Source organism: Platalea leucorodia, assembly GCF_965183815.1.
Source record: "Platalea leucorodia genome assembly, chromosome: Z".
Classification (NCBI taxonomy): Eukaryota; Metazoa; Chordata; class Aves; order Pelecaniformes; family Threskiornithidae; genus Platalea; species Platalea leucorodia.
The window spans coordinates 80,745,327-80,761,384 of record NC_138858.1 but is presented as its reverse complement, the minus strand read 5'-3'; the positions used below and the strand labels follow the sequence as shown (position 1 = coordinate 80,761,384).

General features: G+C 36.4%; 1 protein-coding gene across 1 annotated transcript in view; it reads right to left on the bottom strand.

Annotated features, from left to right (window-relative positions):
• Nucleotides 1-15,808, bottom strand: part of ATG10 (autophagy related 10) — an 85,173-nt gene extending 69,365 nt beyond the window's left edge. The window contains exons 1-2 of the mRNA XM_082335864.1: nt 15,692-15,808; nt 10,576-10,695 (exon numbers count right to left, since the gene is read on the bottom strand). Of these exons, the coding sequence (XP_082191990.1) occupies nt 10,576-10,695; nt 15,692-15,805 (234 nt within the window). The 5' untranslated portion in view covers nt 15,806-15,808. The remainder of the gene's footprint in view (nt 1-10,575; nt 10,696-15,691) is intronic.
• Between the last annotated feature and the right edge of the window lie 250 nt (nt 15,809-16,058).

The window sequence follows — 16,058 nt, the reverse complement described above, 5'->3', positions numbered from 1 at the left end:
GGTTCACCATAAAAAGTAAAATGCTAACAATTGACTAGATTGTGATTTTGTTTCCTTTGTGGTAAAACAGTATTAACAAATACTATAGTGTCATGTTTCTTGTTTGTGAGCTAATGTCATAAACATTTGAAAAATACAGCCTGGACAAAAAGACAATCCTCTGCCTGGAGTTAGGGCAGCCCATCATCAGACTGCCCCTGGTGCAGCCAAATACTGAAATTATGATTAGGGTGTTGCAATCTCCCTCAGGACTCCCTCCCCACTCTGGGAGGGAGCAAACTGATCTACACCTGGCACAGCATACACCACCCAACGTGCTGGTGCAGCAATGCCACCCAGAGTGCTGGGAGCAGTGCTCATTCTTCTTCATTCCGTCCACCCCTACTTGCCACCATCACTAACTTATGACATACATATGGACATAAAACAGAAGCACACTTTAAAACCCAGGCTTCCAAAATGCTACTCATGATGCAGGCGGCTCTCTAACATCTCCATAACCTACACCAGCCAAACCAAAACATAATTATGTATAAATTAATTTCAAAAGTATTTCTATTGCTCCAAAGTCCCTTCCCTTTACCTTCTTAAGGCCTGATTATTCCAAACACACATGAAGAATTGTTTTTAGGAATCCAAGAACTTTAACATTAATAAATATATTTAACATCAGTGTCAGTTTCAACGTACAGGCTTGGAGCACGCTCCTTTGCATTGTGCATATGTCAATGAGTAATCAGTTCTGAACAACTACCACCAATACATACCATGTGTCCTACTGAATCCTAAAGTGTATACTCTTAATATGAAAACACATGCAATTTAGAGATAAAGCAAACTGTGAGAGTAAAATTCAGAGTAAATGCATGTGGGTCTTTTATGCAGTCTAGTGAGCTTTTAATCACACGCCTGTCCCCATTTATGAGTTGTACTGAGTAAAAACACTGTAGTGTACAGCCTCTTTCAGCTTCTGAACAATCTAGTTTTGAAGGTTTAACTGGGGAAGTGTTTGGTATCTGCTTGCTCATACATGACAAAAAAATCATTGTATCCTACTGATATGCTCCCCCCAAACTCTTCATTGCCATTATCCCCAAGTACAGCACTGCTTAGGAAATGCCACAGTGGTACTACATTACAACACACATTAGTTTTAACATATTAAATAATATAATAGCATGCCACAGCGTGGCCATACGTGCCACCATAAGCACTGTTGACAGGACCATCACTTCAGTATCTCTTCCACTCATGGTAGCTCAATTTGAACTTTTTTTGGAGGGAAAAAAAACGGCAAGGAAGAAAAATACATTGTAACAACAATCTACTGTATTGTGAACATTTTTTTTTTAATAGTAACATGACAAACAAGAAATGTCTATTTTTACAACAGTTTTTCTTATTAAGACTACTACAGTAATATTTTTAAATTGAAAACAGAAAAACAGATTTTAATTTCTCACAAGCCCTTCCACTGATCAAATTGTGGAAGGTAGAATCTCTGGATGTTTTGCCCAGGTATCAAGGCATGTCAAGCATGTGGCTATCAAAACATTTGATGCAAAAGTCACCAAGCCTTGTAAAAAAAGACATTACTCTAGCAAACTGAGATGGGAAACATACAGCCCAGGTAGGTAATTATCTGAATGTGTGGCCTACATACCTCTGATACTTCTGCTGTATATGCAGTTACACAGTTTTAAGATAAATTAGACAGCATAATTTACAGGGCAAAGACAACTGCTGTTGAAGGCACCACCATTTTTAAAAATTATTTTTTACAATCTCATAATAACTTGATTTACTAAAAAGGCACATATAAAAAAGAAGTGTACATTTATGAAATTAAATCACATCTAAAAATTATTTAATTAAATTTTCACTTGAAGAATTAAAATTTTAAAGACTTCACTCTGGATTTTTTTTTCTCTAGATGCAGTAAAACCACCCATACAAATTTTTCAAAACAACTTTCTAGATGCCATGAAAAAAATGCGCTAAATGGAAACAAAATAACAATACTTCTTAGAAGAATATATCTATAACACAGGACCACCAGGCCAAATGAGGGAGCTTATAAATAGTTTCATCAGCAGTATTAGTCTCCCAAAGTTCAGATTCTGGGAAAACCATCTTCACTTACCACAATCTCAATGTGTGATCCATAGGAAATGGAGGTTTACTTATTACAGAAGGAAGACATTCTCCTGGGATTACACCATGCCTTCAACCACGGTAACTCTAACTGAACTGTCACATTCAGTTACCAAATCCGAATTAGAGCATCTTTTTCTGTGTTTGATGTAGCATTTATTTGCTAATATTAAGTGACAACTCTGAATACTAAGACAGCAGATAAAAAGTTGAAATCACTCTACGCTAACATCTAAACTAAAAAGAAGTCACTTTTGGAGGTCATGCAATGTGCCTCTTCAGTTCTCCTGAAAGCTTCATTATTAGTTTATATATTTGCTTTGATATAATTTCTAAGGTCTGTGAAAACTTATTAAGCATATCCTACTGGGTAAAACAGAACAGCAATCAAAGAATGTATAAGATGGAGAATTAAGATCAGAGTCCCACCACCCACAATGATAGTCAAGCCAACAGCATGTCATCAAAGCTGTTGAAAACTAAATGTAACTACTGTTAACAAGATTTGCCAGGATCCCGAAGTGACACACAGAAAACGATCTACAAAGGTCTGTGCGTGGGAGACAAAAACTTCCCATGTCTCCAGAACTTTACAGGAGCAGAAGCACTTAGCCTCTTCCATGAAGACTAAGACACCCCATCAATGAAGGAGTTCCAGAAGCAGGACATATCTGGGATTCAAACGACTGCTGTCACCACAGCATTCTTCCTTTACTGAGGTTTCTCCAGCTCAAGGAAGGGGTATAATGTCTACACCAAAGTTTCTTCCAGCCTTGATATTTCTAAACAATGTCATTCTTTTGCCAAGCCTTTTCATGTAGAACACAGTTAATAAAATCCACACCAGAATATTTTCTTGTGGTTTAATAAAGGCTAATTCCATTTTCAGATTAATAAATTTTTAAGCTAAATCACAAACATCTTCACTGCATTTTGCAACACACTTTAGATCTCCTTTGAATAAGTGGTTTCTCCATTTATTTTTTTACAGGTTTCCATCAACAATTTGGGTTTCTTTTCTGTGACCTGGCATTTGAAAAGGTTGCTGGTACATATGCTAGACAATGAAGCATTAAGGCAATTTGGAAGATGGGGCCAAACACTGGTCTGGCTAACACAGAATTATGGGGCGCAAATATGTACTGTGGCCCAATTAAGGCTGACCAGCAACATTTGGGGCAGCAGCACCAAAGAAAGAGCTCGCTCCTGGGAGACCTAATGGAATTGGGGATAGGAAGCCAAGAGTGATGAAAAGGGTCTGAGTACAACTGAGACAAACCGAAATTAGAATACTTCCTTCCTATCAAGGCTACCAAAGCTTCCCACATCAGTTTTTCAAGGGAACACATTTTGGGTTGAATACAGATGCAGCATGATTTACTTCCCTTCTCAGAGCAACAAGGAAATCATGGAAAAGACTACGGGTAAACTCACCTGTTTCGGAGCAACTGCACTGCTCTGAAGCTCAGATCATTCATTAGACTGATGTTTTAGGTATGTAATACTTGACTTTCTCCCTCTTTACCAAGGTCCTTTCATTATTTTCTGCAGTGAGTGCTGGATTCCATTAAATATATTTACATTTTTCTCCTTAAGTACTGTTTGCTGGGTTTTCAATTCACATTTTTTAACCATCCAACAAATACTGTGGTTATGCAAATGTTTACACTGAGTTCATCTTATTTACTTTTGCACAAAAAAAGGAGTTGTTCTTAATTCTAAAAATACTGGATTTGTTTAGAGAAAAAATGATTAATAATTACTAAGAATTGTAATTTTCTAGTTGTTATAAACTGAACAGCACAGCTGAACAGCAAATCACATGGTATTATGAAGTTTAAGGAAAATGTCAGACTCATTCCCACATACTCCATCAGGCAGATCTTCAATAACGCTAATGAACATCTGCCAGCAAAGGTGGAGTCCACGTAAAAGCAAGTACATAACTTAATCAACATATTTGTGAAGCTCAGCGCTCATTTTCCAAACACAACATCAGGTATTAACAGACCTTCAACATTCCCAACCTGCCCACTCCTTCATAAAGTAGCAATGGCTGTAGCTTCAGAATGGTTCCACGCTGACTCACGTCTTCTGCAATACCCAGAAGAGCTGAGACAAACCACACACAGAGAATTATTACTCCAAGTTATTGCTTCCCTTGAGCCATTTGAATAACAAACAAAAAGAATGCATAAAGTGAATCCAGATTTTCCTACTTTACTCTTTAGAATATAAGCTCTTTAAGGCAGGAGGACTGTCTTCATTTTGAATTTTGTACAGTATTTTTCACCTTATCAACAATTCATGTAATAATACATGTAATTGTTCTGTCCTTGTTTAAAATGTGTCTACATAGCACTTAACAAAGGCTGGAGTTGGATACAGCTGATGGTAAATACTAAAGTCTAGAATGAAAGACATCGTTTCAGTGCAGTTGGCTACCTAGGCTCATAATAAAGTAAGTGAAATATGACTTTGTAGCATTTGAATAGTTTCAATCATAGGGAGGAAAAACCATTCTGTTCACTGTGATTTACTTAGACTGGAAAAAAGGAGGATGATTGAAAAGAGAAAAAAACGCACCAACATAGAAGGGTAAGATTCCAGTTTCAGCAGAAGCAGAAGCTACTGCCTCACACAGTCAAGATACCAGTGCCACAGTATCCCTCAAAACCAAGTCCAGGTTAAGTTCATCAAACTTATTACCTCCCACAGCTGGTCATCATCGCATCTAGTCTCAGTGAAGAGCTTGTGATGAACAACTTACATGATCTCATTTATAAATTTGGGTAATATACGGTTGTCAGTATAGAAATATTTGAAACATGTTTCCACATATAAAATAAGTTATACAAAAGAAGACACAATTCCATGTTCATTGATACAGACCCTGACAGATCTCTTGGCAGGACAGACTTGATTTGGATCAAGAAAGAATATACACTGAAGATTGCTGTTGAATTACCCAGAACACAGTTTGGTGGTTATATGAGATTTATGCTGTCTGCGGAAAAGTATAGATGACACTCATCTGGCATAAAGTCAGGACAGCACAGAAAGACAACAACTGATTCAATAAAAATTTAACCAGAACAAAATTGCAACATAAAAATTTTCAAATGGTGCTGTGTGTTTGTATTAGTTCCTCGCTTTGCATCTCATGCTATTTTTATTCTATTGGAAGATACTCTAAAAGATTTATGATCTGTTCAGCTCATATCCTAGGGACTGAGTCCGATCTTAATGCTTGGAAGGGTGTCCTCCACAAACTCGGTCAAAAGTTTGTTTATGGTTAGTCACAATGTCATTAGTAGTTTCTCTTTACCAATCTGGGTGTTAAAACAAACATCTTCATTAAACTAAATCCACAGAAATCAGGGAATGGCATTCCAGAGGAACATTCTCAATCCTTTTCTAGTAAGATAGCAAATGGAAAAACAGGGTCTGCATAAAACAGGATCCCCAGGAACCTGGTTAGGTAAACGGCTTGACAACCCAGTTACTGCCAAGTACAAAGAGAGAAACTTCCTTGAACTGCTCCAAGTAGATATTAGCATTTAAGCATACCTCTCTCCAGATACCTTACCTTTATAGTGTCAGTGCATCTATGTGAGCATAAATCCTTCTTTACATTTACTTTAAACTAAGCTTGTGTTACGGGTCATTTCAATATAAAGAATAAAATCCAACTCATGACACTTACACTGTAGCCAGTTAAAGTTGTGAGCCTTCTCACAGCTCCCAACACCCTATACAGCCCTCATGAGAGTTCATAAGGTAATTCCTTTACTGCCTAGGACAGCTCAGGAATTAGCAAGAGTGTGTCTGGAAACTAGCAGATATCAAAGGTTCACTGACATGCCAAAGGATAACCAGGAGACAGTCCGAATTCTGCAGGTTTGCCAATGAGCTAAAGGAACCATTAATTAACTATTATGTGCACGACAGAAGCCTTCAAGTTCCAGAAAATGGAAAACCTGATTCATACTAGGTAACATGCCAACTTGCTGCAGTACAGCGCAGTGGTTCCCAAACCTGTTCTTAGCTTCTGCTGTATTCCTGCCGGTCCTATACAGCAGGCTGCCTCCTGTTACAGCAACTTACTGCCAATCACCTGATCCTTAGTATCTCACAATACCTGCAATACAGGAACCTCTGTGCAAGTAAGAATTTCCAACAAGAGCTGGAATACAGCAACTTGCACCACCATCCCCCCCAAAAATGGTGGTACTTTGGCATACTAGCATGTGCGGATCCACTACATGTACTGACTGTGACTGCCAGTTCTGACTGGCCAGTATCACAAAGGCCACAGCGTTCCACTGCACAAGCATGCCAGCCTCAATGTAAGGATTTCAATCAAAGCTTAAGCCAATGTCAGTTGCTCCAACAGTTTATCCTTAAATCCTTTTTCTGCGTTGCTACTTTACAAAATACAGTCCTCAACTAAGCATAAGCTTTTCCATCAAAGTGAAATTTTGGCCTCAGTGAAGTCACCAGCAAAAATTACTACTGCTTTTAATGAGCTCAGATCCATATTTTGTTGTATAAGATTCACATGACAAAATGCAGACATCTACATCCAGGTTAACCATCTAGCTTCCCTTGATCATCACTGAAGAAAAACAAAACACTTTTAGACTCATCTTCTCCTAGAGAAGACACCTAAAATAGGTTGACTGATTTATAGCCAAAAATGCTTTTTTACCTCCTCAGGCTGAAACAAAGATTTAAGTGACAAGCTCTATATTGCAGATATCTAAAATAAGTGGAAAGAAACCCACACAGAATTTTATTCTTGGTTTTCAGATGAAAACACAACTGTTGTAAATGGAACCAAGCCTACCCTATAATACAGACTGCTCTGTAGAAAAGACCACAATACATAGTTCTTCATCACTCCTTCACCAGGAAGGCTCCAAATATTTAGATACCAGACAATGAGATGGAAAGTTGGAAACATTAACTGTCCGTATGACCAATGAGCTGAAATAAACTTTTCAAATAATTAGATCAGGTTCCCTAGAGATCTCGTAAGATTAGCACGTTTTTGATACTGTGATAACTGATAATTGATTTTCTACTTGAATAAAGTTACTTGAGCTATTCTGTGTATTTTCTGCACTGTATCATTACACTTCAGTATCTCTTCACAGATTAAAAATGAACAGAACAGTAATAATTTTGCTTCTCTGCAGTTTCAACGTCCTAATTGTACTCTTTGCTACAACAGGATATACTTACTAATTTATTCAACATCACCTCTTCCCTGATGTGTCTTTGAGTCAATTACTTAAATAGGAGTTATATCCTCACTATGGGTAACCTTCCTGTATTTCCCTCCAGCTTCAAAAATTTGTCTTCTAATTTTCCTCCTAATTTTCACCTTGCCTGCCAAAACTAATGTTCTATTTGTAATCTCTGAAATGGATTTCCAGGAACAAGAGAGGAAAATCTTGTGGCCTGTCATATAGCACAGCACATTTTTTTCCTTGTCTTTTTGTCAACATTGGTTATTCCTAACAATGGATATTGATTACTTGGACCTTAATTTCCTATTTTTTCCTTTCTTGCTGTTCCTAGTTAATAATCTTACATAAAAATATGCATTGTATCTCCTACCATGCCTTGAAGGAGGAGATCAGACTACTGACAGATGGAAATATCTCAATAAGACACAAATAGTAGAGATACAATATAGGAAAATCTAGATCACAACAGTAATTCTGAAACTGAAATTCGTGAAATACGCAACTATCAGACGATGGTCACAATTTTTTCCAAAATAAATTAAGTCTTACCTGGAGCTCCTTTAGACTTCAAATATATAGAAATAAAATTTATAAATTTTCTAAGGAAAAAAATGTTAAATATTGAAGGCATATAACCAGTGGAAACCTTTCCAAGTCCAGCAAGACCACAACTTTTGCTGAACTCTGTTCATCAGAATGTAGTTCAATAACTTATCGAAAGAGATTGTGATAACTCCATAACACCATGTGATTTATGAGTGCAACATGTATTTTTACAAAAACAAAACCTATTTAAATAACAGATTGTTAGAACAGTGCAACAGGACTCTTGCATTCAACTTCTGTGGAAAAGAACATGCATCTTATACATGCACTGCTATGCTTGAGCAAATTTATCCCCTCTACAGTCACCATTTCCATCTTTCCCTTAGTGTTAAATATATAGTTTTACTTTATGTATCCGTAGCAAATTTCATTTTCCAACTTATTGGTGTGCCTCTCCCATTTTCTAGATTAAATAACTTTAAGAGCCTGGTTACCCTTCAGTTCAATGAAGAATATAAATTTTACATAATCTCTATTAGGCAGTGAACATTTTGAAGAAGAAACTCAATTTTTTTTCTTATGCATAACCTCATGTCTTATAACCTACGTAATTTTCTAAGACCTTTTTCTTGCTTCACTCTTCATCTTTACTGCCACTATGTAACAGGAACAAAAGCTCCTTCTCAAAGAGGACCAGTTAATGTTCAAGGTCCCTTTCAACCTAGACATTTTTATGATTCAAGACACAGAAATCTTGCACAATATTTCAAGAGGTAATTATTAATATTAGTATCTTAATAAACCAGAGCTTGGCCTGGAATCGTATTTCAGTATATTAAAGACTGTTTATCATTCAGCACATTAAAAACTCTGTTTCAGTATGTTGCAGGCTCTGAAGCCTTTTTTGTGTTGTGACACTTGTTCTGTAGCTGATACTTCTTTCCAGAAGAAGGACTCAATAGCTTTTTACAAGATGCTCTTTTAAAATATACTCTGTAATGAAGACTTGATTCATTATAAAAAAGAAGTCACAATCATCAAAAGCAATTTTGAATATAAACAGTAATCTGTTCTTACAAGTCAGGACTGAAGTATACAAACACTGCCGTAGTGACAATTAAGTAACAACCTCTGAAGCACTGATACCAGCCTTCGTTTTAAGAAATATTAGAATTTAAATTAAAGGAAAATTTAAAATGCTTCAGCTACCCTTCAGATGGCTTACATACTACATTTATAATTGGTATGTATCAAACAAATGCAAAGTAATGATTCTAAAGATTATATGGATTCCAATTCATATCAAGGTCTGTATATCAGCAATGGGGTTGTAAAATTTTCTCTTTTTTTTTTTTTGTAGTGGATTGAACGAATTGTCTTATTGGTAACAGAACCATGTCTTGTTTCCAGCTTACTTGCGTCATTTGAACCGTAGCTGTTCCTCATGTCACTCTGAGAGGCCAAGGTGCTGCTACAGTCCAGTCCTGTACTTGCACTAACTATACAAACAGAATATAAAGATCAAACTTCTACCTACCAGTAAAAGTCATTTTCATCTAGCCAGCCACCTGCTTTCACAAAAATTTTAAGAACCAAATACTTTTTGGTATCTACCCCTTTTTAAAATACAGCTGAAACCTGTGAGTGAACTCAAAAATCAGTAGAAACAACTACATCACAGACTAACAGACAGCATGATTGTTTTAAGTGCCATTTCCTTCAGAAACCAGGCCAAAAGAATACCCATTTCAAACCCTGTACCAGAGTCTCTGTGGAAAAAGAAAATAAAAATCAGTGTGCTGATGAAAAAAGAAAAGGAACTGTTGCAGAAAAACGCAACTGGAAAATACACCATGTCCATCTATTCAACAGTTTATAATATATAGAATACATTGTTTTCAGTCAGTTATAATCCAAGATTTCTTTTCATATTTATGGTAACAACATAACAACGGAGTGAATTTCTACTGTTCATCTCTTGATTAGTCAATAATCTGGAGGTCTAATGCAGAATCAAACAAGCAAATAATTATTCAGATCAGTTCACCCTGAGTTTAATGAACCGTTTTCATTTTCTGGAAAAAAGAAGTTTATTGTCCTTCAAGAATACCAAATCTATTTTATTTTCCACCACCAGTTTCAAAAAATTGCTCAGTATTTTAAGTTAGTTCCACAGTAGAAAAGTATACACTGAGTGTAAAATTCTTATACACAACTTAATTATTCAGTAAATATCAGTTCAAATTAATATTAACCTCAAAGTTTTCTTCATTTTTTAATTAATATTAACCTCTAAGGCAACTAATCTTGATGCTAATCTTTTTCCACCAAAAAAAAAAGTTTCCTTAATGCTACTGAATCAATGTGCAAAGAAATATTACCCTTCTGTGAGGAAAATATATACATAAAAGATGCTACAGCCTTTCCATTTCCTCCCAATTTTCATCACTAATACAGCTGTACACCTGAATAAGAACAACTGTAGGAAGAATAATTAAAAGCCACTGGTAACTTAAGATCTGAAATCTTTCTGGAGGGACTAAATTTAACAGTATAGTATTTTTTAAAATCCTGTTCATTATTTATTTTATAAACATTAAAGTCTAAAATCTGTACTTACTTCAACATGTGTAAATAACATTTGTTCAATGTTATCATTGTTTTTCTCCTTGAGATCTGGTGGGATGCTTCTATTTCTTACTTGGAAGTGTGTTTTACTAAGATAACCATCACCAAGGTCCTGTGTTCAGAAAACAAGAAAGAAAAAAATTTTCTGTAACCAAAATGCTATATGCTATCACTGTTCTAGAAAACAAACAGAGCATGCTATTTAGGTGTAAGCTCCAAGTCTTTTTATAGGCACTGATGACTGCATTGCTTTTCAGCATCTTCTCACAGGTAGTTTACACTAGTTCTTGGTGTTAAAGGAAGTCAAAGACCTGAACAGTAAAAATAACATTTAATATAGGTATTAATTGAATGAGACAACTGCTACCTGAGGATCAGGATGAGTGCCAAAGAACTGGAAGACAGTGCACTAAGGTCATGAAGAGATGACCAGCTATTAATGATTTTGACCTATGTATTTCAAGCAATGCATTCACACCAGTATAAACTTCCCAGTTCTTGCTAAATTGGTTTATTTTTGCTCTTTTCCCCCTCTAAATTTCTTAAAAGTCCTGGGGGAAAAAAAACCACACTTCAGAACTTATGTGTGCAGAGCCACAATTTGTTCCCTTCTCTTCATCACCTCCAAGGGTCAAATATAAGAGAAAACAGACAAAGCTGTACCTTCTCCCAGTTCCTTTTTTATCATTTTGCTTCCCAGGCCACATGGTCTACTGTCGTAAAAGGCCGATGTGCAATTTCAGAGTGTCAGGAGAAGGTTTTAGGAGCTTCCCCCCACTGCTGCCCTCATTATCTCCACACATATAGAAACATTTTTTTTTAATTAGAAGTAAGAGGAGAGAAAAAGTTTAGTAACAGATCACTGGAAAAACGTACAATCTGAAAGGAAGAGTATGCAGAACACAAGAACAGTAGTTACATGTTAAGAACCTATTTTTAAACAGAAACAAATAAATTGGGGTTTTATTAGCTGTTTCATTATGTTTTACTTTAGACAAACATACAAAGCATATGCGCAACATCTGATGAAAAAGGATTCTATTCAAAAGTCTCTCTACAAAATTCATTAATGGAGCATTAAATTGCTTGACAAGGCTGCAAATTTAACTATAATTTAACTCTTTGGTTAATCCGTCATTGCTGACACATATTTTTTTATTTATTTCATGTATTCTGACCTTTACATCAACACAGGTTTTATTCTGACACACCGGTTCTCTCTTTTCAAGGACACTGTAGGATATATGTACCTCCAGAATCTGCTATAGGCTATTTGTTTACTTTGTTCTCATCAGCTGTCACACCTGATAAAAAATGATAATGTTCCTTACATGTATTTTTGTCCATGAATTTTTAAGCACGAATCATGCTATGAGCAATTACCTTGTTCATAACTTCTCCTACTGCATGCCTTATTTTCTCACTAGATCTCATCAAGAGCATGAATCCATCAAACTTTGCTGGATGTCCTGGCTGCAGAACAAACTGCATTCTGTGCAATGAAGAATCAAGCATGCAGAGGACAACAGTGACAGAAAAATTAAGCCTAACTTCGTGATACAAAAGCCACTTCATTCACTCTCAATGCTCTCTGCCAAGTCTCTCCTTGCGGAGCTTCATGCGAGTGTCAGCAGGAGTAAAGCTACCTGCATTGGTATTTATCCCCCTAAGAGCGGCAAAGAAAGTACTACAGCCACCCACAGAGGTGAAATGCCCCAAGGCACAATGAGCTTTGCCAGAGAAGGGTTGGATATAGCATTCACCTCCCTGAACCAGTTCTTCCTGTCAGCAGAAAGGAGCCAAGCTCCGTAGCCTTTACATTCTGTAGTATTTGAGTGCCATGAAAAAGTGTCTACGGAGAGGTGTAAATGTGGAGTTAGCAGTCTCTGTATTTGACAGCTGTATGTCAGAGGCTAGAGGAGAGGTGGCAGGAAAGAGAAGCAACCCTCCTGTTGCACTCTCTGTGGTGTTATGTATTTTGTACACTTCTGCCCCTGTAAATAAATCGATACTTTAGCAAGGACTTTGATCCCATTAATGTGGAAAGGGAGTCCATTTCTACGCCAGCTGTCTTGTGAGTATCACAAGCAAAAGTGAACTGATACAACCTTTGATACAATTACCTAGATTAACCTAACTAAATATGACACAAACATAAAGCAGAAAGCAAATGGCGGGCAGGCTTCACAACCTGGATTTAGCTATCCATGCCTAACAACAGCACCCAAGTTTAGCTCCATCAGGTCCTACAGTAGAGGTGCTCTTGGCTTTTTTACACCTTTTTTCTGGGAATAAAAGGCAGATTACAAAAATAACATAATTTAGAACATTTCACTTACAGCTATAAATATAGGGTTCTGCTTGGGCCATGTGAGCTTATGCCACAAGAGCCAACTCCACAAAAACAATGAGTATTTCATCACCTACATTTAATCTCTACAGAAAACACAGCAACACAAAAACACGGTTCTACAAGCCTGGTTTACTTGTGTGGTCTTATTGCTATCAATGGGTCTATTCACGTGAGTATGGAAGGAGGAATGGGATCCAAGTGCATTACATCAGCAAAATTAAGAGTGCCCCAAACTACCCACAACACATATATTGATAAAAAAGCAAAAAGACAATGAAACATCTTGTTGATGAAAAGCTTCCTTCCCAGACTACATACTACAAATGGATGGTCTCAATGGCCAGGTTTTTATCATACACTGAAATCACAGAGTCGCCAACTTGTCCCATTAAAAAAAAAAAAAAACCTCTTCCAATTTTTTTGTATGAGAGAACAAAAATCTATCTCATTCTGCTATTTCCAGCAAAGCTTCTTATTTCACAGAAAGTTCAAACTTTGACCCATGTATTAAATTCCCAGTAGAGGCTCAGAGCATCTTTCTTTGTTGAATAAATCCTCACAAATACAGTGCTGGACTGAAATCTAAAGTTTCAAATGGTTGCCTGTAAGAAAGGGTGCATTGTAACACTTGGCTAATATTTGCACTCTTTTAAAAACTTCTAAACAGAATGCATCTAAGGCCAAGATCCTGCTTCTTGCTGAAATTCTGTTTCATCTGTGATGAAAGGGTTACAAATGCTGATGTTTAATTACTTATGTAGAAATGATGCATAGATTTATGCCATGACTTCTGGCATTTCAAAATGGTACAAGCATGATTTTTCTAGACAAAATTCATAAAAGCACAGGAAACCACTAGAGTTGTTAAAGAAAAAAAAAAAAAAAAAAGCCAGAGAAGTAAATTTTCTACAGCAGAAAGAAGAAATACACAGATAATAATGAGTACCCCAAACCACCCATTATTGAAAACTGGTCAGAGAAGCAAGAGAACATACAAAAACCTAATTGTCCACCCACCAAAAAAGTGTGGCAAAAAGAAATCCTAGAACAGTATGGATTTATTATTAGATGGAAAATAACAGAAGCATTCAAAGTAGAAATGCAAGTATTCAAAAATATTTCTATTGTTATTATAGAACAAATACAAATTACATAGCCATAAGCCATAACTACTATGAAGTTTTCATTTCAGCAGTGGTTAAGCAGGACGTTAGCATGAAGTGGCTATCATTAGGTATTTTTAAATCAATACATTAAGAACTGCAGATTTTCTTTAAGTCTTTGAGCACCATGGAAGTTTCAGAGAACTTTGGAGAAAGCCAGCATGTATCAATATATCTTTATATACTGGCTAATCTGTGTAACTATCCACGTATTAGCTTGACATCATCCCAAGCGACATAACAGAAGACATATAGAATAATAGAAGTCACGTAGAATTCGGTAAATAAAGAAATATATACAGTATATGTAGTTATTTTTTAAGAAAAATAGATTTCGTCAGGGTAACTTAAAAAGACGTTTGGTTAAGAAACATAAAAGCCATAACAATGTATGCGCAGAATTCTGTAAGATAACTGTTGATTCCACAAGCAGAAATTAAAAAATTAAAATAATCCCACACTAATCTGACACACACTAAAGGATGAAAAAATGATTAATTCACAGATCTCAAATGAAACTTAAAAATGGGGAATAATCATAAAACAAGTGATTCTAATGGGGTCCTGTGAGACTAGTCTTGGCCCCATGCTACTTAAAATTTTGATTAATGACCTAGAAACAATATGTAATTATTATTGGTGAGGTTTGAAAGTTATGGGGAAGCAGCAAATAATGAGCATTGACCATTAGTAAGACAGATTATTCTGGTTGCTGTATGCAAATAACATGTATTTTAATACAAAATATTAAGTCACACATCTAGAAAAAAGACTATGCGCCATTTCAGCTTGAAGGGTTAAAGTGATCCTTGGGCATGTAACCACAAGCACTTGCCCAGAGTAGGATGGTTTGAATTTCACAGTGATACAATATTCATTGTCTAATTTTGCCCACAGTTGAAAAAAGGATTTTTATATACTGGAAAGGATTCAGAGGAGATCCACAAGAATGATTAAAATATTGGAAAACACGTCAAATAGTCAGGGAGCTCAACATGTTTTGCTTTTACACTGACAATGTTAAGGGATGAATTGATCTGAATCTAAAGCACCACAACAGGGAGAGTTCTGATAAAACAAGGGTCCTCAGCTTAGTAGACAAGGTACAGCTACCAATGTCTGGAAGATGAAGCTAGACAGCTAAGATTAAAAGTAACAGGTTTTGGGTTTGTTTTTTTTTTCAAATTCAATTTTAAGCATAGCCAACCATTTGAAAGGCTTGTTGAGAGCTGTGACTGTTTCCCCACCATTGGGAATTCTGAAAATGAAGACTGCATAATGCCTTAAAAGACATTTTCTGATCAAAACAGAAATCATCTCAGGTAATCCTACCCCTGTGTTACACAACAAGTTGCACTAAACCATCCCAGCAGTTGTCTCTGGATTCATGAACCGTATTCAATAGGTGTACTGGCCTAAATTCTCATGTAAACCACCTAGGCCCTATTCTGTTCTTGGACCAGCTGTGCAAAATGCCATTTATTTTACGCGATGCAATACCCCCTTAAAGGACGTTCCAGCTTAGGGTGGTTGTCAACAGCTCAAAAAGGCCAGCAAGGGTATCTAAAAATTAATACTATGACTATTTTTACCTTGCTCGTTCTCCACTCCCAACCATCTCCTATCTGCTGTGAATGTTTAATAAATTCTTCACAGTACTGCTTGAATCTTTTTTCTTCCAAAAAGAAGTCCTCTTCACCTGCCATGCTACAGGATACCTGCAGAGCAAACTAAATGTTAGTACCGACAGGTAAAATGAACACTAAAAACTTTCACTGATTTATAGCAATTGAATAGTAAAATAACAAAGCACTGGGGAAAAAACTGTTTCTTTAAGTAAAACGAAGATACATTTCTTCAAGTATATTAGAGAATCATAGCTACACAGAACAGCTGATGTTGGAAAAGACCTCTGGAGACTGTTTAGTCCAATCCCCCTGCTCACAGTAGGGTCAGCTA